Source organism: Tenrec ecaudatus, chromosome 10 (assembly GCF_050624435.1).
Source record: "Tenrec ecaudatus isolate mTenEca1 chromosome 10, mTenEca1.hap1, whole genome shotgun sequence".
In the NCBI taxonomy this organism is placed as follows: Eukaryota; Metazoa; Chordata; class Mammalia; order Afrosoricida; family Tenrecidae; genus Tenrec; species Tenrec ecaudatus.
The window spans coordinates 144,182,442-144,208,132 of record NC_134539.1 but is presented as its reverse complement, the minus strand read 5'-3'; the positions used below and the strand labels follow the sequence as shown (position 1 = coordinate 144,208,132).

The 25,691-nt window shown below is 51.6% G+C and overlaps 1 protein-coding gene across 1 annotated transcript; it reads left to right on the top strand.

Moving 5' to 3' along the window:
• Nucleotides 1-2,474: 2,474 nt before the first annotated feature.
• NOL11 (nucleolar protein 11) lies at nucleotides 2,475-25,445 on the top strand. The gene is made up of 18 exons (XM_075562108.1): nucleotides 2,475-2,661; nucleotides 4,103-4,216; nucleotides 4,812-4,868; nucleotides 6,845-6,993; nucleotides 8,191-8,248; nucleotides 11,073-11,217; nucleotides 12,965-13,153; nucleotides 15,365-15,441; nucleotides 18,980-19,103; nucleotides 19,546-19,634; nucleotides 20,172-20,246; nucleotides 20,747-20,931; nucleotides 21,025-21,150; nucleotides 21,247-21,477; nucleotides 21,867-21,945; nucleotides 22,290-22,382; nucleotides 24,877-24,984; nucleotides 25,093-25,445. Exons 1-18 carry the CDS (start codon nucleotides 2,521-2,523, stop codon nucleotides 25,207-25,209), a joined length of 2,157 nt encoding a protein of 718 aa, XP_075418223.1. The 5' UTR covers nucleotides 2,475-2,520; the 3' UTR covers nucleotides 25,210-25,445.
• The last annotated feature ends 246 nt before the right edge of the window (nucleotides 25,446-25,691 follow it).

The following is a 25,691-nucleotide window of genomic DNA, read 5'->3' as shown; positions in this document are numbered from 1 at the left end:
CACACAGATGGGGGCCTATGATGAGTCAGCGTCAACTGGGCAGCACCTAATACCAACAGTCAGAAACTAGCCCCGCTGCGGTGAGCAGCGACTGGAATTGTGAACGCGAGCAAGCAGCCATCTAAGATGCAACAATTGGTCTCGCCCCATCCCGAGGTAATCAGATGATGAAAATCAAGACGTGGTAATACTTAGTCCAAGAAACGAATGGATCCCATGAACCTTAGCCTCCAGAATCCGGAGACCAGAAGAACCAGATGGTATCTAGTAGCCCCGGGCTCAGTGCTCCAAGAGGGCTCACATTACAAGGCCATGCAGAGATAAGAGGGAAAAATGTGGAACCGAACTCAAATTCATAAGAAAGACCAGGGGTTTCTGGTTGGATAGAGACTGATGGGACCCCAGAACTCTGACTCTCAGTAACCCTTCAGGCCTTAACTGAATGTATCCCCGTGCTAGAATAATCGACTCTTTCAGATCCACAGGCAGCCTGTACCCAGGGACAAGTTCAGAGGGTTCAACATGGAGGGGGAATATGGAACAGGAACCACAGGGAAGGAGTGGGATGATGCGCTCTGGTCAATCCAGGGCAGGCAATGGCGGAGCTGACACAAACATGTATGTAGAACGGAGGAGCTGCTCCATAAGCCGTACCCTAATCCACAAGAAAAGTTAAAAGCCCCAAACTACCCATGTGGAGGCTTGACCTAAACTGAAGTGGAAGTATTCATCGTCCACTTCATTTCAGTTTGTTTAGATAGTGTCTCCCTAGGAACGTGAGCAATTGCACTTATTTGTAGTTTTTACATGATTCGTTTTATCTTCCAGATCTTAGATGTACAATTACCTCCTGGAAAGTAAGCCTTGCCAAAAAAGTGTCCCGAGGGCCTTCACCTGCGTTTGATCAGTCTGAATTTCTCTTTCACTGGCAGAGACCTTGCTGCTGGTGCTGAGACAAGGGGAGGCGGTGGCAGAGCCCGGGACCTGAGGGCCATAAAAAAAATAATAAAAAAAAAAAAGAAAGAGCTCTTTGTGTGGGGTCTGCAATGCTGGGCAAATTAGGCATTTCACTTAGCACGGCACTTTCATGAGGAAGCCCTGGTAGTGCAGTCATAACATGTAAGACTGTGATCCTCTAGGTTAGCAGTTCGAAACCACCAGCCAACCCATGAGCTTTCTACTTCCATAAAGAGTTACAGTCTCAGAAACACACAGGGGCAGTTCTACCCTGTAGGGTGACTAAGAGGAAGTGATTGCAGGGTAGAGAGAGAGAGAGACCTTTAATGAGGGTGTATCTGAGGATAAAGTCCCTGGATGGTGCCAACCGTTAATGAGCTCTGCTGGTAACTGAAAGGTTGAAAGTTCGAGTCCAGCCAGTTGTTGGTGGTGTTCAGTACCACCGATAGCGACCTCACGCACAACCGAATGGAACAATGGTGTAGGGTTTTAAAACCAATGATGTAGGGTTTCCTATGTCTGAGTCTATCGATGCAGCCCCTGGGTCAATCCATCTATTTGAGGGCCTTCCTCTTTGTTGCCACCCCTCCACTTTACCAAACACGATGTCCTTCTCCAGGGATTGATCTCTCCCGACAAGATGTCCAAAGTTTAGAAGACAAAGTCTTGCCCTCCTTGCTTCTAAGGAGTGCTACTTTGACTCATCTGCACCAACACATCTGAAATGCATCCCTTCTTCCACGGTCTTCCCTGCTGCATGTCCAACTTTCACATGCAGACGACGCAATGGAAAATGCCTGGCTTGGGTCAGGCGCACCTCAGTCCTCAAACTCACCTCCTTGCAGGCAGTAAAGTCTTGTGATCTCTTGACTGCTGCTTCCGTGAGCATTGACTTTGGATCCAAGCAAGACGAAATCCTTGCCGACTTCAACCTTTTCTATGGTCCAGTTGTGCAGATACTGGTCTTCCTTACATTGAGCCCACCCAGAGGCGCCTCAAAAGAAAGGCCTGGCGGTCTCCTGTGGGGGACGGGGTGGGGTGGGAAGCCATGGAAAATCCTATAGAGTTCAACTGTACTCTGGAACATATCGGGTGGCTGCTGTGAGTCAGACCCACTCCCAGAAAAACCTGTTATCCTAAGAAGAAAAAACCGAAAAATTTTGGCACTGCCCCACGAAGCCATAGTAGGAATTCCTAGAAAACTTAAGGTATGATCTTCAACTGTAGCTTCCATTCAGCCACTTCCCAAGCCCCACGTTCATTAAGGGGTAGATCGGACTCACTCGATTCGGCGCAGTAGAGAAAAGAGCACCCCACCCCGCCACAAAAAGGAGCACATCCGGGACTCGCGGGGAGGCGCGGCCTGAACACGCCCCCGCTCCAGACCCCGCCCATCGACGTTTCCAGCCGCGCCACTTGCCTCCTCCGCCCGCCAGGGGTCGCAGGCTGACAGCGCACTTCTCATTTAGCCCGTGCCCGCCCCTAACGGGCCCACGTGTTCTCGCGAGAGGATGCGCGGGGCCTGCCGGGAAGGATGCTCGGCGTCCCTTCGGTTTGCCAAAGATGGCAGCCCTGGAGGAGGCGTTCACGTTGCCTGGTGTACCCTTGGGCGCCGGGCCAGACGGACTCCTCGGCGTGGAACAGAGCGACAAGGCCGATCAGTTTCTGGTGACAGACGGTGGCAGGACTGTCATCCTCTATAAGGTGAGAGCGGTAGTGTCGGGGCGTCCTTGCCCCTCTCGGAGTGCGGCGCCGTGGGCGCGGGGTTTTTGTAAACTCGGAGGGCAGGGAGCCTAGAGAGCCGGCCTGGCCTCTCGGGGTCGCTGAAGAGGACCAGAATCCCACCCGGTCGTCTTCCTGGAAGGGAAGCTTGGTTCCGAGCTGTGGGACTGAGCATCCGAGGGCACGTGGGCTAGGCTCCGGAGGGAAAGATAGCCGGTGCGTTTGCTCTGATGGGGGCGGGGAGTCTAAGAAAGTGTTTTAAAGCCCACGATGTCACTTTGAGGACTAAGGTGGAATTGCCCCAAGCCATGGTGTGCAAGTTACCTCGTATGCCAGAGGAAACCGGACAGTGAATAAAGAAGACTGAAGGATTGATGTCTTTGAATTACGGTATTTGAATAAACCATGGACTGGAAACATTTGCCTGGAAGAAGAAGTAGTCGACAGCCAGAATGCTCCTCAGAATCAAGGATAGTGAGGCTTCTCGGTCCTTTGGGCGTGCTGTCCAGCAGGAGCTGTCCCTGGAGAAGGACATCATGCTTGGATTGACACAGTGGCTGCAACCAGGAGCTCACGCATAGCCCAGATTGTGAGGATGGTGCAGGACTGGGTACTGTTTTGTTCTGTTACATAGAGGGTCGGTTTTAGTTGGAACCAACTTGATGACGTCCAACACCCACTATACACATCATCTGCCCTTTCCTCGGGGCCCTGCTTTTGTGGCCCCCTTTTACAGCCTTTGGTTTGTGGCTCTCATTCATGCTGTGGAGTCAGGAGTTGAGTGGCTCAGGATCCGTGAACCTCTCCCTCCTTCTCAGCACAATACCTGACTCAGCACACTCTCCAAAGAGCATTGCTTTTAGAGGCCAGTGGAAGGTGGTTGTTTTATCTGACCTTCTGGATGTCTTTTGCCCAGTCTTTAAGAACCCAGTCTACTTTGAAGTTCTGGGGGGAGTTGGCAACAGTTCCCCTCCTGGTGCCTGTTTTGACTTTCCTGATTAAATGATACTGTTGACTTTTGCTGGAACTGTCATTAGCGTTTTCAGTTATGCAATTCCCAGATTTAAAAACAAACAAATGTGGGCTAATTAGACCTGACACAATCCCAGCTGCTTTGTACCAAAGTGTCTCTTCATTCAAAAGGCTGGTGATTATTTTGGCTTTCAAAGGCAAAGTGGAAACCATTTAAAATTTTGCTACTTGTTTGTGGCGTTTGGTTAATTTGTTGGGGTTTTTGTTTCCTCCCCCTCTTCATTTTAGGGACTTTATTTTATTGTTATTTTAAGGATTTAGTTCTCATTTTTAAAATGTGTTAAATGCCATTTTTAAAAATGGTTTCTTTTACTTCGATTGTAAATTGAACAAGCTTTTCGTGTCTATAGTCGCTTTCAGTGTATTAAATGCTAATCTTCCCTTTTATTAGGTTTCTGATCAGAAGCCCTTGGGGAGCTGGTCAGTGAAGCAAGGTCAAATTATAACGTGTCCAGCTGTGTGCAACTTTCAAACTGGAGAGTATATTCTTGTCCATGATAACAAGGTGGGTCTTCCATAAGCCAGACGTTGGCTTGTTCACTGTTCCTGCTTATCGTATGGAGAATGAGGAGCCCCGGGGACACAAAGCTTCAGCACCTGGCTGCCACTTGAAAATCTGGCAGTTCAAACTCACCCAGTGGCTCTTGAAGGGGTGGGGTGGGAAAACCTGGCCACTTACTCCCCTAGGAAACCATGGGTCATCTGAGAGGGCAGTGCTCCTTGACAAGGTAATCTGAATGTCAGCATTTCCTCAAAGGCACAGGGAGCAGAACAACCAGAGTGGCAGTGCCGAGAAAGGGGGCCCACTGCAAACTGTCGCCAGTGTCACTCACCAACACACTGTGTAGCCATAGTTTAATCGGAACTTAACTTGCGGGGTGCACTTTCACTGAGAAGAACTAGTTTAGCTAAGAACAAGCCACACCGTGGGCAGTTCCACCCTGTCCCATGAGGTCGCCTCAAGTCCGAGCAGACTGGACGGCACCGACCACCCGCACCAGTGGGACACGGGTTCCTTGGGACACAGCACGGAAATGTTGCTTGGTATATGTTTACGTGATTGGCGGGATACTTTCTGACTGTGATGTTTTGATTTTAAGGTTTTGAGGATATGGAATAATGAAGATGTGAATTTGGATAAAGTATTTAAAGCAACAGTAAGTCTGAATTTCCCAGTCTATTAACTAACTGGGGAGATGAAACCATTTATAATGTGTTATGTATATTCTATCATTGTGCCTCTGGGAAAGTAACCGTAGAGATTATACTACGTTCTTTGTTCTATTTCTTTACAATACGGCTTAGTGATGTGTCTCAATTCCTGAGTTACTGCATTAGGAAATGCAGGCTGTGTTTAAAGTTATTTTCACCACTTTAGATGCCTGCGATCTGCCCCTTACGGGAGCAACTGAACCTCACTGTACCCTACACGTGACTAGGCGGGATCACCTTTTCATTGTCCCTTTCAAAGCGGTGCCTAATCACGGGGGGCTGGAGGGGGACACCTAGCTGTGCCCTTTCTTCCACTGATGTCCTAAAGCACGGCATTCACTTCCTACCTGTGACATGAGAGTCTCTGGAAAGTTCCTCCACCTCTGACAGCCTGATGTTAAGTATAACTGGCACTTCGTGAAGTAGCACACGGTAGTGCTAATTCAGAGAGAATATCTTTGCCTCCTGGACCCTTACGACTTGGATCCTTGCAGACACACCGCCTGACCTGTGCGCCGCCGAGGTTTCTGCGCCTCGTGGAAAGGGCCCCGTGTCTCTTCTTGGACTTGAGGCCATCGGTCTTCATCTACCACCAGAGCTGCTGTTAACTCTTGCTTGCTGCCTTTTTATGCACCTCTCACCCCTGGGTTCGAGGGGCCAGGTTCCAGCCTGCATTTCAGCACTGAAAGTGTTAGAGCCAGTTTTTCTACTTCAGGACTTAACTCTCCGTGAAAGGAGGAGATTAGATGAACTAAGAAAAGCTGCCGTTCAGTGAACATCTGTGTGCTTCAGGGACTTGTTGGCACTTCATGTACATTTCTCTAGACAAATCAGACTCAGAGATGACTTAACCTGGCGATAGTATTTTATTAAATCCTCACTTGTGGAAGTAATGGAATTGTATCTCAGCCCCTTACTGGCTTCCTATGAGGAATTTACTGAGTGTCTAGAGGCCTGGGTGGCACAGATGGTTGAATTCTATGCTGCTAACCAAGCGACAAGGTTGGCTGTTCGATGCTGCTATCTGAATTCCAAAAGATGGCACTTTGGGGTGGCGTGCAGTTCTGCTCTGAACCACGTGGGGCTGTCATGAGCCAAATTGACATTTGGCAGCTGTGAAGGGGGGAGGTGGGGGCCGCAGTGGTGGTACTCAGCATCAAGCACTTAGCGTAGGTGGTGTGTTGTGCTTTTTCACATATACCATGCACACAAATAATTTACACATACATGTAGGAAACTACCGTGAGAGGGTTTACACAAAACACGTGTGTATCACTTGCATGGAAAAGAGTGAATGAGTTTGAAATCTGCTTAGGATTGTTGGTATTTTCTTCAGCCGTGGGTGGTGGCGGTAGATTTGCTTAGTGAGTGTCAGAATCTGACAGACGGACTAATCCTTGTAATTTCTGGGAGAATTGTTCTAGATGCAAATCCATAGCTCTGACTGTCGGTCATTGTTTTACAGATCAGATCCTTTCTTTGTTTTAATTCAAAAAATCTTAAACACCATAAAAAGTCTAATATCTTTAAAAATCAGACCTGTGACGAGGAAGGTATGTGGGCTCTGATAAAGACCTCCAACATGTTGTTAAGGGAAAAACTTTTAAAAAGTGTACTATTTTTGAAATATTATACAGATAAATATTTGCTTTTTGGAGGGAAACACATGGAAGGATAAACCTAAAATTAATAAAAATGACTTAATGTCAGAGACAGCACAGAGTAGAGGGGAGAAGGAACAGGTTAGCCTTGTGAGTGTGTTATTTTCTTGGCCTGGTGTTGGAACTATATAGGATTGCAATGCAAAATTACATCAAAGTGAAGACGACTTGATGGACTAAATCTTCCGTGATGTCCCTATTCTCTTTTCTGGTGGTGACTGTTTTAGACTGCACCTTCTCGTATGTTTTCGCCCTCACAGTTGTCGGCCGAGGTGTTCAGGGTCCATTCGGTGCAAGGCACTGAGCCGCTGGTGCTGTTCACGAGCGGTGCCGTTCGGGGCTTGGAGGCCTTGCTGGCAGAGCCGCAGCAGACTGTTGAGACCGTGATCCCCGAGGGGGAGACCATCAAGTAAGTCCCCACACTGCGGGGGGGGGGGGGGGGGCGCAGCACGAACACGCCCTGCAAGGGCCTTTTATGTCAGTCTTTGTCTTCTCAGTGTTTTGTCTCAAAAATGCGTCACAAGCGATGGGACTAGAAACCACTTAGAAGACATTAGCCAAAATAACTTTTCCCCAAAGCCTCGGTGGGGGGGGGGGGTGTTTGAGGAAGTCATGGGGTCAGCTGAGTCCTGCTCCCGAGCCTGCCATCTAGGTCGTGAATGCTACTAGAATTCAAAGTGGGCAGTCCCCCAAGTCCAGCCTCTCAGGGTCCCTGCCCCAGTACTCTGCCGGCCAAGCCCACGAGCATTTCCCCTAAGAGCATGTTCTGAGGAGGCCGTGAGCGTGTCTGCAGACATCGAGTAGAACTGGGAAGGTGACTCACTCGGAGGATGGAAGGGAAGTTAAGCTGGAAGGAAGACTTGCAGTTGGGCAGGGAACAATGTAGGTGATGGTCGAGTATACCTTGCACTGACCGATGGGCGCCCTGGATGGATGTGGCATCGTGGGGTGGGGGGTGGTCGGAGGTGGGCCGGGCCTCAGTAACAAGTCTGGGTTTCAACAGCCTCCCTGCTGCAGACATGCAGCTTGAGCTGTGGGCCTTTTCGCTGCCTGACCTCAGTGTGTTTCAGAAGATCTGTATGTTCACTCCCGTCTTGGAAGTGTGCAACAAACGTTATCAACTTTAAGCCTCTGGAAAGCTCTGCCGTAAATCCAGGAATATATCTGCCAGAGAAAGACCTACCATATATACTCGAGTATAAGCCGAGTGTTTGAGCACATTTTTAATGTGGTACAGTTAGGTGCCTCCACTGATACTCGGGTTGGCTTCTACTCGAGTGTGTACGGTAATTCCCTGTGGCATAGTGTGAGAAGCAGCAGATAGTGTTCTCCTCAGAAAACTCAAGCTCATTATTATTGAGTTAATTCTGCCTCAGTGCCCCTGTAGGACAGAGTAGAACTACCCTGTGGGTTTCTGAGACTGCGTCTGTACAGGAGTGGAAAGCCGGTCTTTCTCCCAAGGAATGTCCGATGGCTTTGAACTGCTCACCTTGTGCTTAGCAGCTCAACATCTCTCCAGCTCTTAAAAAAAAAAAAGTCAATTAACATCATGTTTTTCCCAACTGGTGGGTTGGTATTTTTACAATTTTCTTTTTATGGATTTTAGATGGACAAAGCTCTTCATGGTATTTAAGCACCCGATTTTACTTTTCATTACTGAAAAAGTAAGTATCTTCTATTCCTGCACTATTAAAGTTACAGTATTTTTTTAAATCTTTTTATTGGGGCTCATAAGGCTCTTATCACAGTCTGTACATACATCAATTGAGCAAAGCACCCTTATACATTCGTTGCACTCGTCATTCTCATAATTCACCTTCCACTTGGGTTCCTGGAATCAGCTCGGTTTCCAAAATTACAGTATTTTTTAAGACTAGTGTTTCTCTCAGATTTTTCCCCATCTTTTTTGTTTTTTAATCATTTTATTGGGGGCTAGTTACAGCTTTTTTTTTTTTTTTTTTACATTTTATTAGGGGCTCATACAACTCTTATCACAATCCATACATATACATACATCAATTGTATAAAGCACATCCGTACATTCGTTGCCCTAATCATTTTCAAAGCATTTGCTCTCTACTTGAGCCCTTTGCATCAGGTCCTCTTTCCCCCCCCCCTCCCCGCTCCCCCCCCCTCATGAGCCCTTGATAATTTTTAGATTGTTATTTTGTCATATCTTGCTCTATCCGGAGTCTCCCTTCCCCCCCTTCTCTGCCGTCCATCTCCCAGGGAGGAGGTCACATGTGGATCCATTTAATCAGTCCCCCCTTTCCAACCCACTCACCCTCTACTCTCCCAGCATCGCCCCTCACACCCTTGGTCCTGAAGGTATCATCCACCCTGGATTCCCTGTGTCTCCAGCCCTCATATGTACCAGTATACAACCTCTGCCCTATCCAGCCCTGCAAGGTAGAATTCAGATCATGGTAGTTGGGGGGAGGAAGCATCCAGGATCTGGGGGAAAGCTGTGTTCTTCATCGGTACTACATCGCACCCTGACTGACGCATCTCCTCTCCTAAACCCCTCTGTGAGGGCATCTCCAGTGGCCAACAAATGGGCTTTGGGTCTCCACTCTGCACCTCCCCCTTCATTCAATATGGTGTGTGTGTGTGTGTGTGTGTGTGTGTGTGTGTGTGTGTGTGTATGTATATATATATTTTTTTTTGCATGATGCCTTATACCTGGTCCCTTTGGCACCTTGTGATCGCACAGGCTGGTGTGCTTCTTCCATGTGGGCTTTATTGCTTCTGAGTTAGATAGCCTCTTGTTCATCTTCAAGCTTTTAATACCCCAGACACTATCTCTTTTGATAGCCAGGCACCCTCAGCTTTCTTCGCCATATTTGCTTATGCACCCGTTTGTCTTCGGCGATCGTATCATGGAGGTGTGCACCCAGTGATATGATTTTTTGTTCTTTGATGCCTGATAACTGGTCCCTTCGGGACCACTCGATCACACAGGCTGGTGTGTTCTTCCATGTGGGCGTTGTTGCTTCTGAGCTAGATGGCCGCTTGTTTATCTTCAAGCCTTTAAGACCCCAGACACTATCTCTTTTGATAGCCAGGCACCATCAGCTTTCTTCACCACATTTACTTGTTCACCCACTTTGGCTTCAGCAGTTGTGTCGGGAGGGTGAGCATCGTAGAGTTCCAATTTAATAAAAGAAAGTATTCTTGCATTGAGGGAGTGTTTGAGTAGAGGCCCAAGGTCCTTCCGCCACCTTAATACTAAACCTGTAAATATAGACACATAGATCGATTTCCCCATCCTCGTATACATATTTGCATGTACATGTCTTTGTCTAAACCTCTATAAATGCCCTTTGACTCTTAGCTCTTTCCTCCATCTCCCTTGACTTTCCTCCTGCCCTACTACCATGCTCCGTCCCCACCTGGGCTACAGCTATACCTCTTCTTTACGTAACCTTACCCTTGATCATTCCCTACCAGGCCTGCCACTCCCCCCTCACTACCATTTTGAGTCCCATGTTGTTCCCTTGTCCCTGTGTTTGTTAACACCACTTTCTTACCCCCCGTCTTCCCCCTATCCCAAGTCCCCCCAGAACTGTCGGTCCCGTTGTTTTTCCTCCAGATAGTTCATCCAGCCTGTCCTATTCAGACAGACCTGTGGAGACACTAACATGCACGAAAACAAGACAGAGGAAAACAAAGCAACAGTATACAACCAGACAACAAAACAACAACAAACCACTGACAAAGAACAAAACAAAACACATCAAGAAAGAAAAGCTTATAGTTAGTTCAAGGATCAATTGTTGGCCCTTTGGAGTCTGTTGGGGCACCACGCCCTGGCCCCAAAGTCCACTTTCAGCATTCCCTGGGGACCTTGCCACTCCATTCCCTTGCTGTTCCGCTGCACTCCCCCAGTGATTTGCCTCGGTGTGGTGGGATCAGGTCAGGTGCAATTCCCACACTGTGTCTCCGGTGCTGTCCCCTGTATCGCCCTTGGTCACTGAGGAGCATCATGTCTCATAGTGGGGCCAGCCATGCTGTTCTCTCTGTGGACTGGCTGCTCTACTCAGGAACGCCATCCTCACAGCCTGGTGGGCCAGGCTGTGCTCCACTCTCTCCTGCCGCTTCCTCTGCTCCCATGTGCTCTGATCAGATATGTCCATCTCCCGGAGGTGCAGGAATCCCCTTAATTTATGGTGCTGGGGCCAGCCTCCCAGACCTCTCCACTGGTTCCCTACTCCACGCCGGGATGTTGCATTCACACCTTGCGGCACTGGGTTGAAGTCTGGTCCCACTTTCCCTGTGGAGATGTAAGCAGTGCCCTCCCCTTGGGTGGGTGTCTTTGCTTTTCATACTAGAAGTTGTCTGCGCGTGTCTGCAGGCCATGTTTGTAGCTCAGCAGCAGCAGGTTCCAGGTCGTCAGTGGGGTCATTAGAATGAGGCGGCGACGACTTGGCTTTGACCCGTGTGAATGCTTGTTGACATACAAAGTCACGCTTCGCTCTGTTTCCGCAGCGCGGGGCCTACTTTGCGTACGTGCACGTGCACACGTCTGGGGCCTCCAGCAGGCACGCGCTCGCACTGGGCCCAGAAGACACGTCTGTGTTGCACAGCTTCGCAGCCTCTGTGGATCGGAAGCTCATCTCTTTGATCACATTCAGTAAGATCGTCGTCGTCCCGTCCCCTCTTCTCCCCCCCCCCTCCCCCCAGTCAACTTCAGGGCTTGTGTATAAAGAAACAGGCGGGTGTGTCCAACACACCATCGCAAAAGTAAAACTAGGGGTACCGGAACTTTCGTGGCTCTCTGGAGCCCCCTCGTGCTGAGGTGTCGGGTACTCTGACTCAGAGTCTGGGTTGGGGCGGTTTTCTCTGCTGTCCTGGCAGTTTGCCAGGTTGTTGGGTGCCTGCGTCCGTCCTGACGGACAGCAGAACAGAACACACTCGGCCCTGCACCGCCCTCGCCGTTGTTCTTAGGTCGGGGCCCTTGTTGCAGCCTCGGTGCCAGGCCCTCTTGTTGAGGGGCTTCCTCAGTCTCCCTGCCCCTCTGCTTGACCGGGCAGGACGTCCTCCTCCGGGGACTGGGCTCTCCTGACACCGTGTGTAAAGTATGTGAGCCCTGCCCTCCTGGCCCCTATGGAGCGTTGACCGGACCGTTCCTGAAACGCAATGCCACCGCTCCGCACACAGGAGCGCTCCGTGGTCTCGCTCGCCATGGAGCCCGCGCCCTTGTTGGCATCGTCAGCGGGACCTGGAAGCTCTGAGTTGGCCCTAACATTTCATGTGCTTTTCTCACGGGACAGACAGACGTGCCAAGCAAAGACAGCGGCCTCGGCCTAAGCCAGCTGGCACCGTGCCAGTGTTTATACTGCCTCAGACCCTATTGGGGGGGGGGGGCGGTCTAGACCCCAGACTGCAGCCTTTTAAGGGTTTGGGGAAAAGCCTTTTTGTGGCACTTTTCCCCTCACCCTTTCCTGGCTACTTTTGTTTCAAGGTCACATGGGGGGGGTAGTTCCACATCATCACAGATAAGATTCGTGGTGAAGCTTACAGTTGCGGAGGTCTTTGGCACGCACTTTTGCCTTTGGTGAGGGAGACCAGCTTTTTTTACGTGACCAGTCGTGCACGTTTACTATGGACTGGAAGGTTGCAGGCTGTTCTAAGATCCTAGGGATGCTGTGGGTTAAGTACGGGGCCATCAGTTGCCGAGTGGGCCGTTCGAGCCTGCTCACTGCTCTGTGGGAGGAAGGTGAGGCTACTCCTGAAGGGATTCGGTCTTGGCAGCCCTGAGGAGCAGATCCGCTCAGAGTCGGATTGGACTTGATGGCAGTGTTGGTTATGTCTGGGCTCCACGGGCCCTGTTGTAAAGGAGTCGGAACCAAAGGGACATGTCGGTCTTCACACCAATCTGCCCAAGTGCAGCCATAACACGTGACCTTCCAGTGCGATGGAGTCTCAAGAACTGTAACACAGAAACTGCTATGTCGAACCTGCTGAAGGGCATGTTTTAGTGTCTGATTGCTGCCCACGCTTACACACTCCAGGGATTTAGAGTTTTTAACTTCCTGGTTGTTGTGACATCCCTGCTGAGATTTTATCATCCACTCCCCTCTCAATTGCAGGTTTGTTGTGTAGTCTTTAAGGGACAGCATCAAGTGATATTGGTATGGGGTTACCTTTTTTTAATCTTTTATCACTTTGGTAAGTTTGGTTCTTTTTTTAGCAACTGTGAACTGCTTTGTTTTATTGGCACATGCTGCCCATCTCATCATTTAAATCGGTTATATTAAGAAGAGTTGTCCAATCGGCACCACGATCAGTTTCAGAACAGTTAGTTTGGTGATTACATTTTAAACGAGTGGGTTAACCCCAAGTAGAGGACTCTCTTTTATAATGCTTGTTTCCAACAGGCTCCGATGGAGGTATATATGAAACCCTGATACCAATGCATCCAAGTGATCCAGGGAAAAACCAGGTGGCAGTCAGGTCGCTGGTGCTCAAGGGCATCGTGTCTGATAAAGCGCAGAGTGGCGTTGCCCTCAGCATCCTGGACCGAGATCACCTGGCAGTCCTGGGGACACCACTGTCGGGCGGCAAAGGTAAGGAGTCATCCGGGCAGTTTGGAAGCCCGTGGAACTCCCCCTTCAGGGTGCTGCTTTCAGGGTTCTCGGTTCTCTATTGTCGCTCTGATGAATTCTTCCTGCTGTCCTTGAATTCTTTCCAGAGCTTCCCACCTGGTCTTGACTAGGTCTTTGATTTCATCTTGGGTAGATGCATCGTGTGAGACTTTTCAGAACCTGTGCCATCCCACAGGTGGTTGAAATACAGGCCTTGCAGTGAAGCCTGGCGGCCTGTCACAGCGTGTAAAGCAGCTGGGCCTGGACTGCGGGAGGTGCCAGGGCTACTGATATGCTTCTCCGCTCTGACTTCTGAGCACGGTCTTTCACCACCGCCACAGACACGTGCTCCATCACGGAGAACACGTTCACGCCTTGCCAGTGGGACTCCCGGTCTGCACGTCAAGTTCAGAATCTGTGTGGCAATTCCCGCCCCCTTTGGTCTAGTTTCCCCCTGCCTTTTCAGACTCTTCCCCCGATTTCTGAGCGAGGCCCTCTGCTTCCTCCAGGCCTTATGAGACCATTCATGAACTCCAGGTTGACACTGCACATTGGGAATGAAGCTTTTGTGGGGAAACTGGGAAGCAAAGGCAGCCCAACCCGCGGTTCTGACTCATGCAAACTCCACTGCACACGTTCTCAACTCCGAAACTGTCTCTTGCTGTGGAGCTGTTTCACCATCCAGGGTAACAGTCAGCCCTGGCCCGCCGGGACTCTTGGGAGACCCGAGTGTGTCAGCACAAAGACTGTGTGCTCTGTGAGGTTGTCAGCAGCTGTTCTGATCTTGGGGTTTTTTAAATTGGGACACCAGGCCTTTCTTCCTCGTGCCTGTAGGTGGGGCTCAAACTCCCAACTCTGGTTAGCCACCAAGCCCATTAATGGGTGGTGATCGGGTAGCCCTCCTGTACCAGGTGTTTTACTTTTATTAGTTTGTGTTTTGTATTGTGTAATTCTCCCCACGGCCCTCAGAGAGGATGTAGTTAATGTCCCCACTTTGCAAATTGGGGAACTGAGGCACATAAAGTTATGTGACTAAGTCAAGCAAGTTGACGCTGTGGGACTCTCAACCCCACCATGAGCCCTGCCCTGTCGTGCCTCTGCTTGTCAGTTGATGTTTGCAGTCGCTGGAATAGGTGTGTCCTACTTGCCCATCACTCGTCTCTCGATTTGTCGAGCTGTGGTGGCTGGCCTGTGGCTGGGATGCTTGATGCTGGGCGGTCATAGTTCACATGCCAACAGGGTACACAGGATCTAGCGGAGCTCCCAGACCCAGACGGACTAGAAGGAAGACTTAGGAGTTCACGTTTGAGATTCTCAGGCACTGGAGGGGGCCAATCTACTAAAGCCCTCTCTCCAGGCTGCCAAGGCAAAGACATCGCTTTCAGGGCTGAGGTGCCCCTGACCCCCTCTGGTATTTTCCGTTGCTTCGTGTGCACGGGAGAACGGGACAATAAGAACCAAAGACCGTGAGTGACGGTGTCAGGAAATCCACACGTAGCATCCAGGGACGACACTTAGATGTTTGCGTTGTCCCAAAGCGCTCAAAGGTGTGGACATGGTAACGATGCCTAGCCGTCCCCATGCCCTAGGCGCGGCCGTACGCACTCTGGGTCTGCTCACCCTGCAGCAACCTGAGGGAGGCTCTCGTTGAGGACGTGGCAAAGCAGAGGCCATGGTTAACATGACACAGCTGATGGAGCTGAGAGTCAGCCCAGACAGCTCCTACCGGTTCTGCTTCTGTCCTGTCACAGCCCCTGTACGTCCTCATTCCCAGTCAGTCCCCCACAGAGCACTTAAGCATGGTTACAGCACGCTTTCTGCCTTCCCCGAGTTCCTTGTGTGCATGATAGTTACGTCCGTTTTCTCTCGCTCACCTACCACATACACGTTGGTGCACATGATTTTCCACTTAAAACACCTCGACGGTCTCTTCACACCCCTGTACCCTCCTCTTACTTTTCATTGCGTGGACGGCCCCGAACGTGTTCCATCACTTCCCTGTCATTGGCCACTAGCCCTCCATGAAGCCAGGCCTCTGCTCAGAGCCCTTGTTCCCTAAAACCTGTCCTGAGCCCTTCAGCCTGCAGCGAGCTCTTGGCTCCTTCTCTGCTGGATTCTGTTCCTAGCAATGCGACGCGTAGGGGCTTTCCTGTGACTGCGTGAGAGCAGCATGTTTGCCCGTCCTCTTTACAGACTGCCTCTCTGTGTGGAACATCAAATTCCAGACGATGCAGGCCTCGAAAGACTTCCCACAAGGGACCAGCGGTCAAGTGAGTTGCTACACTTGGGGAACTTTTTCACATAAAAGTCTTTTTGTATCTGATAAATACACTGTCAGTTCAGAGGTTATTTCTCAGTTATTAAGGTAAGCATTTTAAATGTTCCCTATAAGATTAATTTTAATGGTTTCCTTGGATTTATCACTTTGGAAGACTAATAAGTTATAGAGCAGTTGACAATAATTAGCTGGTTATTGGATCAACTTTATTTTTTTAATGCTCTTTGATTTGCACTTTTTAATTTGATCTATACTCCAGCGCTATGACTTTGCCTTCGTGACTGAGTCGTTTAGGTTATATCTAAAACCATTCCTGTGGGATTATGGGAAATCCACTAGAATGGGATTGGAGCAGCCTCTGAACTTCCTCGGGCCCTTCCTCTCCTGCGGTGGCTGTTGCCACTGCCGCCACCACCTCAATTCTTTGCAGCAAAGGTGCGCAGTCAGCGTGGCTTGTTTAGTGAATTCGAATTCCAAAGTGTGAATCAAGACAATGTGGCATTGATCCTTGTCACTAGAGGATACTTTGGTGAATCTTGCTGGCATCCTGAGGCGCCTGGGTGGCACAGTGGTTACGTTTTGGGCTGCGATCCAGAAGGTCAGCATTCAGAACCACCTTCCTCTCTGAGGGGAAGGAGGAGGCCTGCTTCCGCAGTCTGCCCCCTCGGCTCACTGCCCCCTCGGCTCGCTGCAAGTCTGCGCTGACTCGATGGCAGCACGTGTGGGTTGTCTTTTTTCCCTTGGCATACTAATGTAATTCCAATTTATAGCTAAAAGGATTCTAACAAAACCAACCACTCTACAAATCCGCCATTCTCACAAGCAGATTTTTTGTTCACAAATGTTTTTAAAATTGAATCATTATCTTAAAATGGAAGCCATTTAAAATGATTTTTTCATGTAATGCACAACAGTTCACTTGGTAATTATATATTCACAGGTGTGTAATACTGATGGTCTTGTTTTAAAAGTTATTTTAAATATATATGTAGTCTCGTTTTTATGATTTGAAGAGGTCATTTACATTATGCTAGGGTTACCTATACTAAAAATCCTTAAATTATACTCCTCACATGGGTGGATGAGATGGTAGATGAGTTTCAGACAGTTCCTGGATAAGAAACAGGTTTTGTACCTAGTTCTGTCTTTGAGCTTGCATGAAAGCCTAAATAGTTGGGCACAGTTCATCTCTAGCATCAGTCAAAAGCATGCTGTAGTGAGTAGTCTTGCACATACACTAAAACATCTTCAACGGGACGAGATGATGGAGTGCTCACGGAAGCATCAGATCAAAGGACACGTTCCATCGGGTGCGTCTGAAGTGTCGCAAAGCAAGGTGTTCCTTAATGGGTGTGCGTGACTCGAGTTAGTGCAGGCATCTTGGAAGGACTGAGGACAAACCCCTCTGCCTCAGACAAGGCGCGGCCCGAGGGCGCTGGGGCTTCTTCTCGTGGACTTGGGACATGTTGTTAGGAGGGACCAGTCCTGGAGAGGCCGCCATGCTTAGAACAAAGAGGGGTGGGCCCTCGACAAGGTAGATCGACACGGCGGCTGCCAGCGAGCCCGGGCATCAGAGCAATGGCGAGGACAGCCGGGATCGGGCATCGTTTGGTTCTGCAGTACGCAGGGGCTCTGAGCCAGACCGACTCGAAGGCACCTGACCACCACCGGCATAAGGAAGCTTGGCCACACGTCCAGGTAGCTGCCCGTGGGAGGAAGAAGCTGCCCGCTCCTTGCTCTCCCTGGGATTGGGCCGAGGAGCTGGGCGGGGTGGGGGGGCTCCAGCTGCAGCAGCAAGTCTGCCCTGGACAGTCGTCCAGGCAGGGGGATGAAGCAGGCTCAGAGGGGTTGGTCGTGGCGTTGTGAGAGTTCTGCAGGCAGGAGGGGCAAGTGCGAAGGAAAACCAGGAATGTTTCCCTGTGGGAGCTACAGGTATTTGTGACCGGGCTGAGCTAGGGCTACAGACACTGAAGACTGGTGGCTCCCCAGCTCCCACACAGCGGCCAGCCACTCTCTGGGTGCCCGTCCCCAGTGCCCACACTTCCAGCCAACAGACTGAGAGATTTCCTCCCAGTGAGGCTGACTGCCGAGCCTGCGTTCAGACCCTCATGCCCTCCCGCTGGTGCGTGCGTGCTGAAGGAGCGTGCTATCGATGACATTTCTGCAGCCTTCCCGCCTTGGCTTCCTAGTCGGAACAGCTCTGGATGTGAGCTGGTTGAGGGGATGAGCGGCCCAAGCAGAGGAGCCGGGTGGTGGCCCTTCCTAACCCCAAGTCAAGGGTCCTGCCCCCAGTTTGAAGACAAGCTGGGGAGGGCGTTTGTCAAGTGTATCAAGTCCCTGGGGCTGTGGGCTGGACGGGCCCAGCGTGAGACTCCTGCATGTTTGTGTCTCCACACCGGTGGGGAGGGAGGGCTAAGTGCATGCACGCGCACAGAGATGTCCCTGTCGGCCAGCTCCTTGGGTCAAGAGGGCATAGCTGTGCTTCAGGAGGGTCTGGGTCGGGGACTGGAGATGGGGCCGCTCCTGCACACTGACAGTCGCCCGTGGGTGCCGGACCAAAACCCTGGAGAGGGTGAGCGGAGTGTCTTGAACTCAGCTTCTGGGGAGAGGACAGCCCGGGTAACTCGCTGCTGGCGCCCAAGCAGGGCAGCCTCCCAGGGGAGAAAAGACTTCCCAACAGAAGACTGGTCCTCGACTCGCGGTGGTGACAGGCAGTTAAGGGCTGTTGTGGAGGAAGGACCATGTCACCACACTGTTCACAGGCTGTTCTGCCCAAGACCTGCTTGCAGCGCTGAGCCCATCCCCCAGGCTTGTCCCATGCCGGGTCCCACCCTGCACCCGGCGGCATTCCTCACAGGGTCCTCACACAGGGAAGGGATCAGAAAGGTGTAGCGCAGTCATGAATTGGCAGTGGGTGGAGCAGGGTCTGGGGGCGCCAGATTCCGCCCCAACTCAGCACGAACGGCAACTAGAAACCCTGGGCCACAGTCAGTGTGTCCTGCTCGCTTCTGCGTCACCTTTGGGAAGCATTGCACTGAGTCCAACCCAAGTGACCTGGCTGCTGTGGATTAGGCCGTCTGCTCGTTTGGAGGGGATTTGCGCGTGTGTCGATCAGTGGGCAATTGGGACATGGTGTTCATAACCCAGGGCCTGTTTCATCGCAGTAAAATGGTTAGTTGTTTTAAGGTGAACTTCATTCCGAAGCACACAGATCTATTCACCAATGCATTGCCCTTATGAGTGACCGCTGGGATGTGGGTTGGCTTTCACCACCCGCAACTCCGAGTCGGGACGAGCCGACAGGACAGGGTAGAAATGCCCCTGTGGGCTTCTGAGACTAGCTCTTCTCGTGGTAACTGGTGGTTTCACACTGCTGACCTTGAAGTTAGCATCCATAATTCGTAGCCACCAGGGCCCCTCTGCTGCATGTTGTTCTTATACCAAGGTAGCGCTCACTGTTTGGCTGAATCAGCTCATTGGCAAGAAGGGAAGTTGCCTAGGTTTGTAATAACGTCTCTCTTCCTCTGCAGCTCTGGTCCTATGGAGAACACTTGTTCTTGCTGCATGGCCGGCTTCTCACTGTGATTCCGTATAAGTGCGAGGCGTCTTCCTTAGCAGGAGCCATGGGGAAACTCAAACACAGTGTTGAGCCAGGTAGGCGCTTACTTACGTGGCTTCCTGTGAGCAGAGCGCTTGGCGAGTTCTCGGTTTGGGGTGTAGATCCCCTCTCGATTTACAGAGCCTGTTCTTAATTATGAAATGGGCCCCGGTTGATGGAAACTCCCTGGACCCAGGAAGCTATCCAGGGAGCAGTTCGTACTGCGAGCTGGCACCTGAGGGGCTGCCCCTTAGGGAAGCCAGTGAGCTCCTGGCAACAGGGGCAGTGAGAGCCAGCCCCGGGGTGTGGTCAGAGCGGTGCTGTGCCCCTGCGGCTGCCTGTTGTGTTGTGCCCTTTCCTGCCGTGGGGTTTGCTGCTCTGAGCTCGCGGCTGTGGAATTCGGGGACCTAAAGGCCTCTGTTGAACTGTGCACAAGAGGGAGGTTTGGTTGTCAGTCGACCAGAACATTCCAGAAATTGTGCGTTTATGTTTTCCCAGGCACTCCTGCAATGTCCCATTTCGTAAACTGGGAAACATCTCAGGACTGCGGACTTGACTCCCAGAAGCCAGAGCTGCCCAGGAGAACTGTAAGCGGCAGCCTAGACACCTTAGCGCAGCAGCTGCAAACCGGGGCGACGTGGAGTCAGTCTGTGAGGGATCCCTGTGTGCAAAACTCGCCCCGTGCTTGATGGCAGGGAAGTGCGAGCTGGAGTCTAGTCGGCTCAAGCTGCGTCTAAAACCACATGTGGTCTTTTGGGGGGCGGGAGGGGGGGGGTGGTGTGTGTGTGTGTGTGTGTCGTGTGTGTCGTGTGTGTGTGTTATAAAGTGTTAGTTGTGAAAGGGAACGGGTGTGTGTGTGTGTGGTGTGTGTGTGTTATAAAGTGTTAGTTGTGAAAGGGAACCAGTTGACGATTCGCAGTAATACCTTTCTAAATGGAGGTTTTAGTTTGTGCCTAAAAAAAAAAGCACCGCGAGAGTATTAAGGAATTAGCGTGCAAGTTGCAGTGGGCCCGCTGCTCAGGAAGGACAGGGTGTGCCACCGAGAAGCTCTCTTCAGTCGTTGTCCGTTGGTTCGCATTCCTCTGCACGGCAGTCCATCTTGTGCTGACTTTATTCCATTGCAGTTAAGAACGAAGAACGTGGCGGTGAGTTTGCAGCCAGCTGTTTCAGCAGCCAAACAGCTGTTATTAACCATAAAGGTAAGTGAGCAACATAAGAAAGGAAAATTCAACCCACCGGGTTCAAAGAAATCCCATCCGCTCTTCATTGTCTTGTCTTTGTGATCCTTTTGGAAGCTGTCGCTAACAATTGAGGAATATCTCAGACTTGCCAGGCGCCCTGGTGGCACAGTGGGTTAAGCACTTGGCACGCCATGGGAGAAGGGGACCCGGCTGTCTGCTATCAAGAAGGGCAGCTCTGCTCCGCCCTCTGGGGGCTCCTGTGAGTCCACCAGCCCCACGGCGCAGCGTTGCTCGTGGGGGGGGAGCCTCATGTGATACAGGGGAGCATTGGCGGGTGTGCTGTGTCATCTCCTGGAGACTCATGCGTAGCCCTTCGCATTGCTTTTCCCTTTCCGGTATGTTTTTCTGAAGCAAAACCTCCAGCTTCACCAGAAGGAGTGCGGGCCCGGCGTGGATTGAGCCATGTTGAGCGAGGACTTTAGAAATCACATTTCAGACTCTCCCTCCTGCCCTTACAGAACGGCACCGAGAAGCACATGGAAGTCGAGCTCCGTAAATTTCTGGCTGCCAAGCAGAGCCCGGACTTCCACACTGCTGTGGGGGACATCGCGTCCAGCCTCCTGGGAAGGTGCAAAGCGGAGCCATCCTTTTACCCCCGGGGCTGCCTGACGCAGCTCGTCCAGACGCACGTGCTGTCTCACAGGTCGGGCCCTCTGGGAGCTCCGCGTGGTTTTCCGGTCCTCGTGGGGGTGGGACCCTGCTGAATGGTCTCCAAGCTCCGTTTTCTGTGTCTCAGCTTATGCCCCGGCTTGATGGACCTTGCCGTGGAGAAGGCAGACGTGCAGCTTTTGCAGCTCTGCCTCCAGCACTTCCCCGACGTCCCTGAGAGGACCACCTGCGCCTGCTTAAAGCTCTTCCTCAGGTCGGTTGCGCAGCTGCACCCTGGGCTCTGAACGGGATGGGCGCTTCCCTCCTGCGTTCAGGCTGTGATGAGAATCTTGCTTCCACGGGCTTCTAGCATTGGGGAAGACAGGCTGCAGGAAACGGACGTCAGCACGGAGTCGGTTTTCCACTGCGGCGACGCTGGGCAGGAGGAGCCCATGGAGACGCAGAAGGAGATTCTGGAAAACGGTTTCCAGGCCGAGGGGGACCAGTGCCGTGACTGTGACAGAGGGCTGAAAGGGAAGCCTCTGGGCAGCGCCGAGGAGGCCAGCTCGAGCCCGGTGACACCAAAGAGAGCCGCTCTGCTGTATCCTTTGGGACTGACTGGGTGTTTCCCGGCTCGGCCTCTGTGGACATAGCCAGCAAGGGGCAGGTAGATCATCTTTTAGCGTTTTTCTTTTTTTCCCTTTTCAACATTTTTTCCCATTTCTGCTTGAAGTGGAGCTCAGTCCCTTCAGATAATGCCCGGAAACCTGCCTGCAGCTTTAAGGAGCTGCCCTAAGAGTGAACGTCTGCATCCGTGCGGGGGGGCCCGAGGAGCTCCAGGTGTGCTGCTTCTTGGTTAGGAGTTTGCCGAGTGATCCCATCGTCTTTCTGGGCCTCACGTGTGCAGAGTTAGGAAGGGCACCCGCTCCCAGCATGCCCGTGGCCTGCCCTTTATTTCTAAACCGTGGAGCTTCCTTCAGTCCTAAGCAGGAACGCAGTTCTTCACTCGGCGTACAGCGAGGCCTCCCTCCTGCCCCACCTGAAGGACATCCCCGCACAGCACGTCACAGTGAGTGGCCTTGCAGAGCCCGCCGCTCTTGGGTCTGCACTGGAGGGAGGGCGCTGCGCTCATTGCCTGGAAGAAGAGGCTGCTCAGCCGTGGGGTGAAGATTGTGTCGGAGAACAGGGACATGCAGGGGCCAGGAGAAGCCATCTCCCTTACAGATGAGTAGGCGCTGGAAAGGGCAGGCGGCTCCCAGGCCCCGCCCTCACCTCTGAGGCCTCCCCCCTGGGACAGGGCGCTCCATGCGTCTGGCCCCAGATCTGCCGCACTGTGCGTGATGGTTCAGGGGGGGCAGTCTGTGCTGGTTGGGGGTTACATCACGGTGATGCACTGTCCCCTCTTCCCTCCAGCTCTTTCTCCGGTATTTGTACTTCCTGTATCTGAAGTGCAGTGAGAACGCCACTCTGACGCTGCCTGGCACCCACCCTCCAAGCCTGAACCAGGTACGCGTGTCCGTTAACTGCACTGGGAAAAGACAACCACTTACAGGCTGTAGGAGGTGCTTCAACGGGTACTGCAGTAAAAGATGACCTTTAATGTTTTCAGTGATGACAATGTTAGGTGTATGAATCAAACACCCAGCAACGACCACACTGTCCTGTGGTAGACACTGTAACAAAGATGAAGTTCAATGTTGACTAATACTGAAAAATTCTGTAAGAAGTCGTTTTTACTTTCCGAGCCACGTTCAGTATGCCTTTGAGGAATACCCCCCCAAAGTGAATTTCCGAGAACTCTGGCAGCCCCCGCCCACCTGCGCAGTGAGTCCTCGTGCCCTTGCTCGCTCGGCGAGCGCTCCTGCCTGGCCACGCGCGGTGAACCAGCGCCTCGCCGGCTGCCTCCCTCAGTGTCTGCAAGCAGCTGCGCCCGGAGAGGACGAGCGGCTGATGGCAGGCCCGCTAGCAACCTCTGGAGAGGAAGCGCTTGAAAGTAGGGAGGTCGCGCTTTCGGAGCCCCCTTTCCGTGCAGTAGTTCTTCGAGGAGCAGTTGGAAGCATTAAGAAGTAATCGATAGCCTTTCAGGGATGTACTGTTCTCTATGTCGGACACTCAATTGGACACTTTTACATTTTTAAAATGTAAGTGTAACAAACGCTAAGTGTCTGTCCTTGAACAAGCGGTCCATCAGTAACACTGGGTGGGGAGCCGGTTTAGCTTGCCCCCCCTCCCCCCCACACACAGACACACACACCGCACCAGGGCCTTCTTTGCATCTGCAAACTTGCCTTCCTTTTTGTTGGCCACAAATGAGCTACTCGCTGGTGGCCGGTTCGCACCCCCCTGTCTGCCTTCCACTGTTTGAACCCACGGCACCATCTCACCTGGCCCGTTGATCTTGAGTTCATCGGTCACTTGCATGATGGTGTGTGCTCTTGTCAACCAGCCTGTATCCAGTGTCCCTTGCACAGACAAGAGCTTCCGCTAGGTAAATGCCCAGACGTGAAATGGCGGGACCGGAGGGAGGGAGGGGGGAGGATGCTGGCAGTGTGATTTCAGAAACTGCCGTTCAGCAGGGATCTGGTGATCGGCGCTGCCCCCACCCACAGTGTGCTTCCTTTCTGACACCTCCGACACACGGGTAGTGAAAGTTAGGTTTGCTAAAGGAACCCCGGTGGCACAGTGAGTTAAGCGTTGGGCTTTCACCACAAGGTTAGTGGTTCCGACTTTGCAGACTGCCTCCCCGGAGAAAGACGGGGCTGTCTACTCCCATAAGATAGACAGTCTCAGAAGGCCCGTGGGGCAGACCCAGTAGGGTCTCTAGCCTCGGGTTGGGTCAGACTATGGAATGTGCGTGGTCGAGAAGTTGGAAAGATCGTGAGGATGGCCACAGTGTGACACACGGATGGGAAGTGAGAAACATGGCGCTGACAGTCTTGCTCAGCGACACACTGCTGGGCATTCGTTTATAAAAAATGTTACTCTGCAGTGCAGGAACACAGGTGTTCCTGTGTTGTCCACCTCTGCCTTTCAGGTGGGCGGCGAAGGGCACCAGCGCTCATTGGCATCTCTGGTAGTGGACGAAGCAGGCCGCCTTGTTTGGCCAGGGTTCTTTTGTGGTCTTTGACCATGTCAAAGCCCGGGATTTTTTATTTTGCGTGCTTCCTTTTATACAGTTCTTCGTATCTCAATTTTTTAAAAATAGTCTCACTGACACATTCAGGCGAGTGGAGCCGTCACCACAGTCAGCCTCAGATGGACGTAACTGGTTCTCGTGCATCGGGAACTGCTGCCGCGGGCCCTGTGTTCTGTTACCATGTGCCACGACACGCTCGTAGCTTTGATGCTGCCACACTGACCCGACAAGCTGCTTTGGGTTCTGTGATGCGTTGAGCCCTCGCCCCTCCTGGCCGCCCTCCTCCTCCAGGTCCTGCAAATCTGCTGTTTGGGTTTCTCACTCTTGCATTCATCCAGATTTTTTTTTTTTTGAGTAGGGAGTTTTACCTGTTTCTCCCCCACCGCCTAAAATTAGAGAGCCACTTTTTCATGGCAGTGATATTTAACTACTTTATTCAAAGATGTAGGGCTGCCGAAGATACTTTTATAAAGAATAATTTCACTTTAGTTTGAGGCAACCTTGCCTTTAATTCACAGCGTTTCCTTCTTTTGGCATCTTGGGGGTGACCGGGAACATAGAAGGTGGGGTGTCTTTTCACACGTAAACCCATTTTAAAGAAATGAAATGCAGACACGGACTCTCCCTGGGGTCCCACCCTGGCGGTCGGTCCATCACCGGTGAGTCTTGTGAAAATTCAGGATCTGCTTATGTCTGCCAAAGAATCATCTAGAAGCAGGAAGGAGCCCTTTTGTATTCCTTAGAAGTTCCGACCTTCTCCAGCTTCAGAGAGCCAGACCTATAAGAACCCCTCTGTTCTGTACTCTTGGGGGGCCTACATTGTGAACTTGGGCATCTCCGCCTCCCTGTGCTGTCTGTCTGCAGATCATGGACTGGACCTGCCTGCTGCTGGATGCGAACTTCACAGTTGTGGTGATGGTGCCAGAAGCAAAGCGGCTGCTCATCAGTCTGTACAAGTTTGTGAAAGCCCAGGTACGCGGCTGCTTGTGCTGCCTTCTCGTGTGCTCCCAGGCGAGTCCGTGTTCTTGGAGCGGTGACTCATGGCCCAAGGGTAACGGTCACAACTGTTTCTTCCTCCAGATCAGCGTCTATTCCGAGCTCAACAAGATCCAAGTAAGTTTTCGGGAGCTGCAGAAACTCAATCAAGAGAAGACTCGGACAGAACTGTATTCCATCGAAGTGCTGGAGCTCTTCTGAGGCTCGGTGCCCTCCTGCTCCTCCTACCCCCCTGAAGCCAGGAGAGCTGGCCACAGGACTATTGCCAGCTGCCACCCCATTGGGGGTCTGCACGCTCCAGGGGAGCCCCTCCCAGTGTGTGGCTGTCCGCAGGCATTCCAACACATACTCACACACACACACTTTTTTTAGCATCTGTAACTGAATTGATTTTAAGTAAACTTATTTGTGTATAGATAAAACTCTATAATTTCTTATATGTGTGGAATTACTCTTTTAATAATATCACTGCCGCTGAAGCCGTATCCTGGGAAGAAAGTAAGTTTTTCAGTTAGAGCTGGCCATCAGGGCCAGGGGAGCATTGCTGGGGTGCCCCTCTTCCCTGTTTCCCAAGCCTTTACCTGCTTCTACTTACTCTGACGTGCCCAGAGATGAGATGTCTCTCTTCCCATACCAGCCTCTCTCTCAGAATACCGAGGTTAGTGACCCCAAGGCGGCTTGCT